Source organism: Ceratotherium simum, chromosome 22 (assembly GCF_057802395.1).
Source record: "Ceratotherium simum simum isolate JZ-2026a chromosome 22, ASM5780239v1, whole genome shotgun sequence".
Lineage (NCBI taxonomy): Eukaryota > Metazoa > Chordata > Mammalia > Perissodactyla > Rhinocerotidae > Ceratotherium > Ceratotherium simum.
This window is the reverse complement of record NC_141921.1, coordinates 11,487,537-11,499,940: the sequence shown is the minus strand read 5'-3', so window position 1 is coordinate 11,499,940 and position 12,404 is coordinate 11,487,537. Positions and strand designations below refer to the sequence as shown.

General features: G+C 41.6%; 1 protein-coding gene across 1 annotated transcript in view; it reads right to left on the bottom strand.

Annotated features, from left to right (window-relative positions):
• The window catches only part of LOC101398306 (cytochrome P450 4X1-like), a 42,179-nt gene that overhangs the window by 15,951 nt on the left and 13,824 nt on the right, over window positions 1-12,404 (bottom strand). The window contains 2 exon segments of the mRNA XM_087445989.1: window positions 10,232-10,386; window positions 10,467-10,594. Of these exon segments, the coding sequence (XP_087302115.1) occupies window positions 10,232-10,386; window positions 10,467-10,594 (283 nt within the window).

The window sequence follows — 12,404 nt, the reverse complement described above, 5'->3', positions numbered from 1 at the left end:
TTCTAATACCACATTTGTGTTGCAGTATTTCTTTTAAGTGAGTAGGCCCCCCCCCGTGGCAGGTTGTTAGGCTCAGGGCCTTACAATTGCTGTAAGCCTCTAGCCTATTAGGTCTCTTGTCAGCTCTCTGAGGATTGCAGCTGGGTGGGGCTGGCCTCAGGCACAGGAGCACCCAATTGTTTCAGGTTTTGGAAGGTGGAGCAAACCTCCTATGTGGTCTTTGAGAAGCACAAGTCTTCTGTGGCTGAGAAGCCCTGCTGCCCACAGGTCCACACACACAGTCAACACAGTCCTGCCCCGTGTGAGCGCCCCGACCTCCCCAAGTGGACCCAGTCTCTCCACGGCGGGAGCCCCACACACTCTGCCACCGCCCCACACTCTCCACCCACTCCTTGTGCACACCCTGCCCCGCTCAAGTCAGCTCAGTTGCCAGGCTGCAGAGAATCCAGTCACCAATCTATGCAGGCCCACACGTTGCCTGAGGGCTTGTTGTTGGGTGGGGCTAGTCTCTAGGGTGGGCTGCCTGCCCTGGCTGAGCTGGATTAAATCGGTGCTCTAGCAGGTGGAGCGGACCCTGGGCTAGCAGGTCTCAGGGAGAACTCCAATGGCGTCTGTGTCAGCAAGCTCACACCAGGCCACAACAATGGCCACCACCAATGTCCCAGTCCCTGGAGAGGTCTCACCCCTCACCGAGATGCACTCAGGGCCTATTAGGTGAGTCTCTTGTCACCGAAGCACTGTGCACCTTTCTTTCTGGTGATTTTAGGATGCTTTCTGGAACGGGTGAGTTTGTGCGCGGGCCCTTTAAGAGCCAGTTTTAGTTTCTTTGTGAACCGGGTTTTCTGGGGGTACTCCCCAATGCTTTAGTAGCAGGCAAAGTCAGATATTATGCTGCTGGTCTCAATTGTGCTGGGTCCACAAAATGCCCACAGCGGGGGTGCTCCCCGGCTCAGGGCCCCGCGCCTCCAGGGAGGCTGCGTACCTGTGAGCTGCTCCCGGCGGCCGTGAAGCTGGCGGCTTGTGAAGGCGGCGTTTTTCCTCTCCAGAAGGGAGTCTCTGCCTGTTCTACCCCAGTTAGGATTGTCCGTTGTTGCAGGAGTTCCTCTTATCCAGTTTTCAGTTCTGTCTCAGGGGTAATTTTTCCACGAGTAGTTGTAAATTGGCTGTGTCCACGGGAGGAGGTGAGTTCAGAGTCTGCCTACGCCGCCATCTTGACTCCGCCCCCCCGGTTTATTATATTTAAATAGATTTAATTTTTGCAGATGTTTATTTTCCCATCAAATGACAACCATTGATCAAAGCTCCAAAGACAAACACAACAGACCAAAAATATACTTTTATATAACAAGATAGGTAATATAATTAAGACGATTTCAAACTTAGGCACAAGTGACCAATCCTTCTTTTCTTCCTCAAGCTAATATCTGGTTTTCATGGAAAATTATCAAATTAAATAGAGTGAAATGGAAGACAAGCAAAGAAATGCCAACATATGTATAATTGAAGGGGCTAAAAGAAAAAATAAAAATATGGTGCAGAATATTTAAAACATAATCCAAGAAAACTTTCTGGAAATAAGAGAAAATTTAAATGTACATGTTAAAAAGCTTAGCCTACGCCTGGAAAAATTGGAACAGAATAACCAATTCCAATATATATCATAGTAAAATTATTTGACATTAAAGACAGAGAAAAGAAAATCCTCAGAGACTCCAGACAAAAAGACTAAAAGTCTTTTAATGATAAGAAAGTTATGCTAGCAGCATACTTCTCAAGAACAACAAAGAAATCAAGGCAAGATTAGAACATTTTCCAGAAACTTGAGGAAACGATGTATGAGATAAATATTTTATATTCCACAAAATGGTCCTCCAAGTATCAAGTCTACTGAAAAACGATTATCAACCTACATGAACTCAGAAAATACTACGTTCATGAGCCCATCCTGAGGAATCTATAGTGGACAAGCTTCATCCAACCAAGAGACGACTAGGAAAACATCATAGATTTAATTCTAGTTCTCAGACTAAAATAAGGATAGGGACATGGGCAGAAGAATAACACATAAACATTAAAAATGAAAATAATGCAACTAAAAATAGGAGGAGTAGAGGGGAGAGAGGGGAAAGTAGAAAAAGATCTCTAATAGTTGACCAGGTGAGAAGTGAAAATCACAGGATGTCATTAAAAACTAACAAACCATCAGCCACCAGTCCCCAAAGGACAGATACTGTATGGTTCCACATACACGAGGTACCTAAATACCTAGTCAAATTCATAGACAGAAAGTAGAATGGCGGTTGCCAGGACCTGAGGGGGGAGTCGAGTGAGGAGTTATTGTTTGATGGCTATGGAGTTTCAGCATTGCGGGATGAAAAGAGTTCTGGAGATGGACAGCAGCGATGGTTGCACAACAATGTGAATGTACCCAGTAGCACTGAACTGTACCCTTATAAAAGGTGACGTTGGTAAATGTTATATTGTGTGTATTTTATCACAATAAAAAATACTGACAAACCAGATAGCAAAAGTTTAAATAAAAGAGGGATTAAGGATCTATGAAAGGACTAAATACTACCATAGACATAGAACAAAAATATAAACCTTTGTAAATGTTAAAAGATATTACATTTAAAAAGAACAAAAAAGATATACCACATAGAGAAAGAAACACAGTATACTGGGTTGAATAATGTCCCCCAAAAATTTATGTCCACCCAGTACCTGTAAATGTAGCCTTATTTGGAAATAGGGTCTTCACAGATGTAATCCAGGAAAGATGATGTCATATTGGATTAGGGTAGGCCTAATTCAATTACTGGTATTCTTTGAAGAACAGGGAAATTTGGACACAGACTCTGCTATAGACTGAATGTTTGTGGCCCCCAAAATTCACATGTTGAAACCTAATCCCGACTGTGATGGTATTTGCAGTTGAGATCTTTGGGAGGTGATTAGGTCATAAGGTCATTGTTTATAAGCCACCCAGTCTCTGGTACTATGTTATAGCAGCCGGAATGGACTAAGATAGACACACAGAAGGAAGACAACCATAGGAAGACAAAGGCATAAACGAGAGTGATACAGCTCCAAGCCAAGGAATGTCAAGGATTACTGGCAACCACCAGAAGGTAGGAAGAGGCAAGGGAGGATTCTTCTCTAGAGCCATCAAGAGGAGTCATGGACCTGCCAACACCTTGGACTTCTAGCCTCCAGAACTGTGAGAGAATAAATTTCTGTTGTTTTAAGCCACCTGGTCTGTGGTTATTTGTTATGGCAGCCCTAGGAAACTAATTATAACATAACACACAGTAAAACATAATAACAGGACAATGTTGAGACCAAACATATCAGTCATTGCAATAAATAAGAATGGGAATGACTTGCTTACTAAAATAAAAAGAGTTTCAAATTGGCTTATAAAGCAAAATTCAACTATGTGCTACATACAAGAAAAACACATAAGACGAAGTAATACAAAGTGGCTAAAAATAAATGGATGGACAAGAATACACCAGACAAATGGAAATGATAAAAAAGCAGGGGTTGCAATCCTGATATCAGATAAAGTAGATTTTGAGCAAACACTCATTAAATAAAGTCAGTTTCTAGGGCTAAAAATCATGATATCACAAGATATAATAGTTATGAACATATGCACACACTACAAACACAGCAGTACCTATTTAAAGCAGAAACTACAGGAAATGCAAGAAAAAATAGGCAGAATCACATGAATAACAGGAGTCTGTAACATACCACTCTCAGTGCAGGACAGGTGAGGTGGACAAAGATAAGATATAGAGGATCTAAATGAAATAATAAAGAAGAACATATGGGGAGAAATATCAACCACCATACCTAATAAGAGAGAATATATCTTCTTCTCAAGAGCATATGGAAAATTTACAAAAATCCATCATATATTAAATGATTTTTGACAAGGGTGCCAAGACTATTCAAGAGAGATAGGACAATCTTTTCAACAAATGGTACTGGGAAAGAAAACATTAGCAAGTTTCATAAAGGGGAAATATTAAAAACAATGCTCTATAACTGCAATAAAACTAGAAATTTTTAAAAATCAAAAAATAAATGGGTTGGCCTGGTGGCGTAGTGGTTAAGTTCGCATGCTCCACTTTGGCGGCCTGAGGTTCGTAGGTTTGGATCCCAGGCTCACATCTACACACCGCTCATCAAGCCATGCTGTGGCGGCATCCCACATAGAAAATAGAGGAAGATTGGCACAGATGTTAGCTCAGGGCCAATCTTCCTCACCAAAAAATTAATTAATAAAAAGCCTTTCCACCTAGAAATTTATAAACCTTCAATTAAATACCTTTGGGGTGAAAGGGAAATACGAACAGAAATTACAGAATCTGAGAAAATAATGATAATGAAAAATTTACCCATCAAAATACATGAGATATATTTAATCAGCGAACAAAGGAAAATTCATAGCCTTAAAAACATAACAATAAAAAATAGAAAACTCCATCTTAAAATTCAGATGGAATCAAAGGACCCCAAACAGCCAAAACAATCTTGAGCAAGAAGAACAAAACTGGAGGACTCACACTTCCTAACTTCAAAACTTACTACAAAGCTACAGTAATCAAAACAATGTGGTATTGGCATAAGGATAGACACATATCATATATGAGTAGATTATATGAATAGAATAGAGAGCCCAGAAATAAACCCTGGCATATATGTTCAAATGATTTTTGACAAGGGTGCAAGACTATTCAATGGAGATAGGACAATCTTTTCAACAAATGGTACTGGGAAAACTAGGCATCCACATGTTAAAAAAAGAATCTAGGGGCTGGCCTGGTTGCATAGTGGTTGGGTTCGCACGCTCTGCTTTGACAGCCCAGGGTTCACGGGCTTGGATCCCAGCCATGGACCTACGCACTGCTCATCAAGCCACACTGTGGCAGCGACCCTCATACAAAATAGAGGAAGATTGGCACAGATGTTAGCTCAGCAACAATCTTTCTCAGGCAAAAAGAGGAAGATTGGCAACAGATGTTAGCTCAGGGCCAATCTTCCTCACAAAAAAAAAAAATCTAGACATAGATCTTACACCTTTCCCAAATACTAACTTAAAATGGATCATAGACCTAAATGTAAAATGTAAAACAATAAAACTTCTAGAAAACTACACAGAAGGAAATCTACGTGACCTTCGGTTTGGCAATGACTTTTTAGATATAATATCAAAAGCATGATCCATGAGAGAAAAAAATTGATAAGCTGGACTTCATTAAAATTAAAAACTGCCAAGCAAGAGACACAGTTAAGAGAATAAAAAGACAAGCCACAATACTGGGAGAAAATATTTGCAAAAGACACTTCTCATAAAGGATTATTATCCAAATATACAAAGAACTCTTAAAACTCAACAATAAGAAAAAAAACCTGATTAAAAAATGGACCTAAGACTTGAGCAGACACCTGACCAAAGAAGATATGCAGACAGCAAATAAGCATATGAATGGATGCTCCACATCATCCTGTCATGAGAGTGATGCATTTTAAAAACAACAATAGGATACCTGCTACACATCTATTAGAATGGCCAAAATCCAGAGCACTGACAACATCAAATGCTAGCAACGACATGGAGCAACGAGAATTCTCATTCATTGCTGGCAGGAATGCAAAATGGTAATGCCATTTTGGAAGACAATTTGGTAGATTCTTACAAAACTAAACATTTTTTTACCATACTATCCAGCAATCATGCACCTTGGAATTTACCCAAAGGAGTCGAAAACTTATGTCCACACAAAAACCTGTACACAAATGTTTACAGCAGCTTTATTCAAATTGCCAAAACTTGGAAGCAATCAAGATGTTCTTCAACAGGTGAATGGGTAAACAAACTGTGGTACATCCATACAATAGAATATTATTTAGCAATGAAAAGAAATGCACTATCAAGCCATGAAAATACAGGGAGGAACTTTAAATGCATATTGCTAAGCGAAAGAAACCAATCTGAAAAGGTCACGTACAATACGAGTCCAAATAATGACATGGAAAAGGTAAAACTAACAGTAAAAAAAATCAGTGGCTGCCAGGAGTTCAGGGCGAGGCAAGGAGGGATGAATAGGTGGAGCAGAGGGGAGTTTTCAGGGCAGTGAGACTATTCTGTAGGATACTGTAATGTGAATACACATCATTATATATTTCTCAAAACCCATAGAGTGTAAAACGTAGTGAACCCTAAAGTAAACTATGGATTTTAGTTAATAATAATGTATCAATATTGGCTCATCAGTTATAACAAATGTACCACACTAAAGCAAGACGTTAATAACAAGGGAAACTGTGAGTGTGGGTGGAGTGAGGAAGTATACGAGAACTCTCTGTGCTTTCTGCTCAATTTTTCTGTAAACCTAAAACTCTAAAAAATAATTATTAATTTAAGAAAAACATACTACAAAGTGTCTTTAAATAAATCAGTTTGAGAGGGGGACATCAGCATCATGGCCGAGTGAGTTATTCCCTTTGTCTCTCTCCTCTAAGTTACAACCAATCAGACATCCACTGACCAACAAAGGACTCCCTACACAGCACAATAGAACACCTAAGAGATCCACACATCTATACATCCAAAGGTGGGTGGATTGGACCTCTGGGAGGCAGTGGAACTAGGGGAACAACCCCTTCCCCTCCTCCCACAGCAGCAGTCCAAAACTGGATTCTCACACTGGCACATGCACCTGTGTATAGAGGCTACAGGGACAGACAAGATACTTGTAGCTTAGCCTCTGTCCCCTAGCAGCGGTGGGTGGCACACACTTCCTGAAGATTCAGGACAGAGTGGAGCCAGTGACCCAGCCCCCTCCCCCTCCTCCAGCAGTAACCTGATCTTTCCAATTGTGGGGACAGTATCCAAAACACAGATTTTCCTACCTGGCGCAGGGCACCCTGACCTGAGTCTTCAGAACCCACCCGCTAGCACCAGTGACCAGAGCAGACAAAGAAACTCACTCCCTGCTTAGCCCCAGACCGCCCCCCACCCAGCAGTGGCAGGTGGAAGCTGCAAACTGAGGCTTCAGGAACCACAGCAGAACCTGCGACCCAGCCCCCAGTGGCAGCACCCCCAATGCCAGCTCTAACAGCAGCAGGGGCTGCATACAAGTCCCCAGGTCCCCAGGCCCCTAGCAGTGACAGCAACATCCATGAACCCAGCACTACTGGCAGCGATGCAACCAGCACCTCCAGACATCCCAGGAGCAGCAGCACAGGTAGTACTTGTGGCAGCAGCATCCAAGCCAGTGGAGAGCCTGTGGAGAGCCAGTAGGGGAACATGAGACCCAGGTGACCCCAGAAGCAGCAGAAGTGCTCACAGCCTGGTGATCCCAGTGGTAACACCTGAGACCGCAGCAACATCATAAGCAGCAAGGCAGCAGCAGCCTCAGCAACAAACAGTGCAAGGAGGACACTGATGGTACCTCTAGCAGAGGCAGTGGAGGTTGGAAAGCGCAGGCCCTCACATACAACCAGAAGCAACTCAGAACCCAAGTAACCAAGCCTTACCCAAATAAGAAAGGTGGTTACTACCACAAATGTGCCAGCAGAGGATCAACTCATCAAGTACCATGAAGAACTAGAGTAACACACTAGCACAGAAAGAAAATGACAACTCTCCAGAAACCAAACTTGAAGTCACAGAAGATTATAATCTAACTGACAGAGAATTCAAAATAGCTGTCATGAAGAAACTCAATAAGTTACAAGAAAATTCAGAGAGACAGTTCAATGAGTTCAGGAATAAAATTAATGAATAGAACAAGTACTTCACCAAAGAGATTGAAACTCTAAAAAGAAACCAACCAGAAATTCTGGAGATGAAGAACACAATTAATGAGATGAAAAATAATGTAGAAATCATTAAAAATAGACTAGACCATAAAGAAGAGAGAAGTAGTGAGCTCAAAGATAGAAATATTCAGATGGAAGAGGTGAGAGAAATGAGATATTTAAAAAATGAAAAAATTCTGTGAGAAATATCTGACTCAATTAGGAAAAGTACCATAAGGGTAATAGGTATCCCAGAAGGAGAAGAGAGGGAGAAAGGAGCAGACAGCTTATTCAAAGAAATAATAGCTGAGAACTTCCCAAATCTGGGGAAGGAAATGGATATACAAGTACCTGAAGCTAATAGGACACCTAATTATCTCAATGCAAAAAGACCTTCTCCAAGCCATATATTAAAACTGTCAAAAGTCAATGACAAACAAACAATATTAAGGACAGCCAGAGAGAAGAAAATAACCTACAAAGGAACCCCCATCAGGCTTTCAGCAGATTTCTCAGCAGAAGCTGTACAGGCTAGGAGAGAGTGGAACGATATATTCAAAATCAGTGCGATTCCAGCACATGAACAGATAGACAAATGGAACAGACAAGGAAGTACAAAAATACATCCAAGTACATATGTCAATTTAGAATATGATAAAGGTGGTTATTCAAATCACTGGAAAAGAGGGAACTTTTTAATAAATGGTGATGAGACAACTGGAGAACCATTTGAAAAAATCACATCAACCCTTCACATCATACGTAAGAATAAACTCTAAATGAGTCAGAGATCTAAATGCAGAAAAACAAAACCATACAAGCACTAGAAGAAAGCACAGGTGAATTTCACTACAGTCCGGGTGTAGGGCAGTGGTTCCCCACCAGGGACAACTTTGACCCCAGGGGACATTGGGTAATGTCTGCAGACATTCTCAGTTGCCACAACTGTCAGAGTCCTACTGGCATCGAGTGGGTGGATGTCAGGGATGCAGCTACACCCTACAATGCACAGGACAGCTCCCCACAGCAGAGACATATCCAGGCTAACGTCATTGGTGCCATGGGTGAGATACCCTGGACTAGGGGAAGGCTTTTGACTATTACTCAATATCCAGATGCAATAAAAGAAAACATTGAGAAATTTGACTAAAGAAAAATTAATGTTTTTGAAAAGGTTTTATTTTGAACAAATGTAGCATTTAATCTTTTCCCTAATACTTTGCATCTTGTTTTTTCATCATAATATGTAATACAAAGAAAACATAAAGAATTTTTTCACCAAGTCCCATGTAGATGCCCCCAAATCCACTCCTGTTTCCTCCAATGAGCCACATAAGCATTAACATTTTCTGTGTGGGCCATGACATGAACAGGTTGAGAACTCCTGCTATAAATAATGCCCATTTCTGTCTTAATTGTTTCTAACCTGCTTATCTGAGTGTCTTCCTTACAATATCTGTGTTCATGTGGGCACGTGTGAGTGTGCATGTAGGTGTGTCTTGTAAACTTCCTGGGGCAAATATATTTGATATTTAACATTTATTCCTTGCCAGACACTTTATGCAAGTGCTTTACATATATTACCATATTTAATCACCACCACAAACTATGAGATAGGTTCTTTTCCATCCCCATTTTACAGATGACACTGAGACAAAGCAGTAAGTCACCTGCCCAAAGTCACACTGCTAGTAAGCGGTGGAGCTGAGGAAGGATTAGCTAACTGCTTGATAAGTATTCTCCATATGGTGTTCACGAGAAGCCATGGTGAATTGCTTAAAAAGCTTAATCTATTCATGTTTGTTTTGTTGAAATAATTTATTTTTGAACCGAGCTTCTTTTATTTTTTTATTGTGGTAAGAACACTTACCCTAAGATCTACCCATGTAACAGATTTGTAAGCATACAAGAGAGCGTAGTGAACCTAGGGCACTGTGTTGCACAGCAGATCTCCAGAACTTACTCATCTGGCATAACCGAAACTTCACACCCATTGAACGACTCCCCATTTCCCCCTTCTTTTGAATGTGTGTCCATGTTTACTCTGTTCTCCTCTTCATTCCTATGTTGCATGAATGCTTTCAGCTTGTCATCATTACTGCAATCTCTAGGCAAAAAGCCATAGGCCATGTGTGCTTTGAAACACTAAATGCCCACTTGTTATGCTATATTGGTATTAGTAAAAATTGTATGTAATAAAACCTGTATAATATATAGAAAACTTCTGATAAGACTCCCACTATGGATGTAGCAAACTCCTCTAAAGGACGTGTATTTCATTGGGGCAGTGTCCACATAAGAGCTCCATTAGGACAAGAATTCTTTCTCTTTTCACACTGAGGCCTATTTCTCTAGACAGACACGGTACAGTGATGACAGTGTATGGCCCTGGGGAGTGAAACCCAAGAACTACCTGTGTACTGATGCAGCATTTTGCATATCTCCTTTAGGCGGTGGCCCTCGGGGCTGAATTTGAAAAGTATGTCGTGGTGACGTAAGAAACAGCACAAGCGGTAGAAGATGATTTTGCTGGCTTCCAATGTCAATTTTACATAAAGATCATGGGTGCTAGAAGAGAAAGTGGGGTAATGTCAATAAATGACTTAGATACTGGCAAACAAGTGTCTTTTGGCCCTCCTGTCACTGACCTGTTTATCTGGCAGTTGGTCTCCTGGCTGAAAGCACATTTCATGAGTATGTCCAGGGTCATCAAGTTGATGTGCTCAAAGACCTCCACAATTGTGTCCTGAGTGTCACGAATCTTCTCCCACTTTGCCTGGCACAGGAGGTCAAATCAACAACATCACCATCATCAGACTGCCTGTATCTGAAGGCTCCTCCCTAACCCCGCCCTTATGATGTAGGGGAGATGACCCTGACAAAGCAGGAGCCAAACGGTATGTGAGTAAATAAGCCAAGTGCTTCCTTGACATGAGGAAGGGGAAATGCACCCAGCTGGGTGAGAAAGAGCCTGGGACAAATCCGGTATCCGGTAAACGGCTGAGTTAAGTATCTTTGGCCTTTCTGTTACTACCATAACTCTGCTTTAAAACAAATCAGAGTCTTGGTAAAAAGTCTCTGATACAAAACCCATAATTACAGGGCTTCCTCCATCATCAGTCCCCAAATTGCTAGACACCTGACCCCATCACTACTCTCAACCATCAAAACCACACTTAAAAAAAACTTGGAATATTTAAAAAAGTTTTCGATTCGGAAGCGACGGACAGAGAGAAGCCAGGAATAGGAGCAGCTGCTGGACCTGGTTCCCAGCCAAGTGCTGCCTGTGTCCACTTTACTTCCCCCCAAAATAAACTACTCACACCCCCTGAAATGTTTTGTGGCTTAAACTGCCACAAAGTTCCTTGACGAACATGTATTTGTCATAATAAGCATTCTTTGTGTAAAAATACAAATAAATCTAAATGTTTATGTTCAGATCAACCTACATTTGTTGAGCGCCTACGCCTATGGCTGAGTGCTAAGGATTCGGAGGCCATGGAAAAAAAGGCAAAGAGATTTTTTTAAAGCTTTTACCTAAATGTCAATTGTTTAGTCAATTGCTTTTACCCTGAATTATGTAAGTTTTACTGAGCACAAAAAGTGAGTTGAGAAGAAATGAGAGCAAAGAGGAGGCTCCAAGCTGGAGGCAGTTTGGAACAACTCAGCAGAGGGAGGAGCTGTGAGAGGAATCTCAGGGAAATGTGGGACTGAGAAGCCAGGAAGATGGCAATGGATTATCAAAATGGAGATAAACTCAAATACCACCACCGGCTGATGTGCAACTGTGCATAAGGCTGCACAGCACCCGAATCAGAAGAGCATGCCCCCTCTAGCCTGCACCTCTAGCTCTCTCCCTCAGGAACTCACACGGGTGTTTTCACCACAATCCAGCAAACTTCAGGTTAAATCTACTTTGTGAGGTTGGCTGAGAACCCAGCCAACCAGCTGGTAACAGTGGTGCTATGGAAAAGGGATGGGTTTGCAGAAGGCGGAGGGAACCTTAGGCTTTGTCTGTGGTGTTTGAAGTGTGTATGATGAAACTGTATTCATGAATCAATTGTCTGATTTTTAAATAAGTACAATTTAAAAATATATCATGTACAGTGGAGTTTTGGAATAGAACTCATTTGTACATCAGGGACCGCCCATAGGAATGTTCCTCTGCAACGCCTTCCTGCCCCTTTGGAAGGGCTCAAGTCAGCTCCCAATGATCATCTTCCGTCTACAAGAGGAAACTCTCATCTGCGAGTTTAATGTAGACACTTATTCTTTGCTAGGGCCTTTACAGCCTTCAGGCGAGTCCATTCCAAACTCCAAACCTTTGTTCATGCTGACTCACTCTGCCTAGGATTCCCCCTTCCATATTATCCACATATTCAAGTCCAGCTCAGATTTCATGGCAAATTGGAGTCTCCTCTGAATCTGAAGCTGTTACAGCTGGTCCTGGTTTCCTTACTCGTCACCTACAGCACTTACCGTCTGAATCTCACTACTTGGTCCTTGGTTTACTGCCATGGGATCTCAAAATACATCTAAGACAGACAACCAGATCTTCATCTTTTCTTATCACACAAAGAACCATT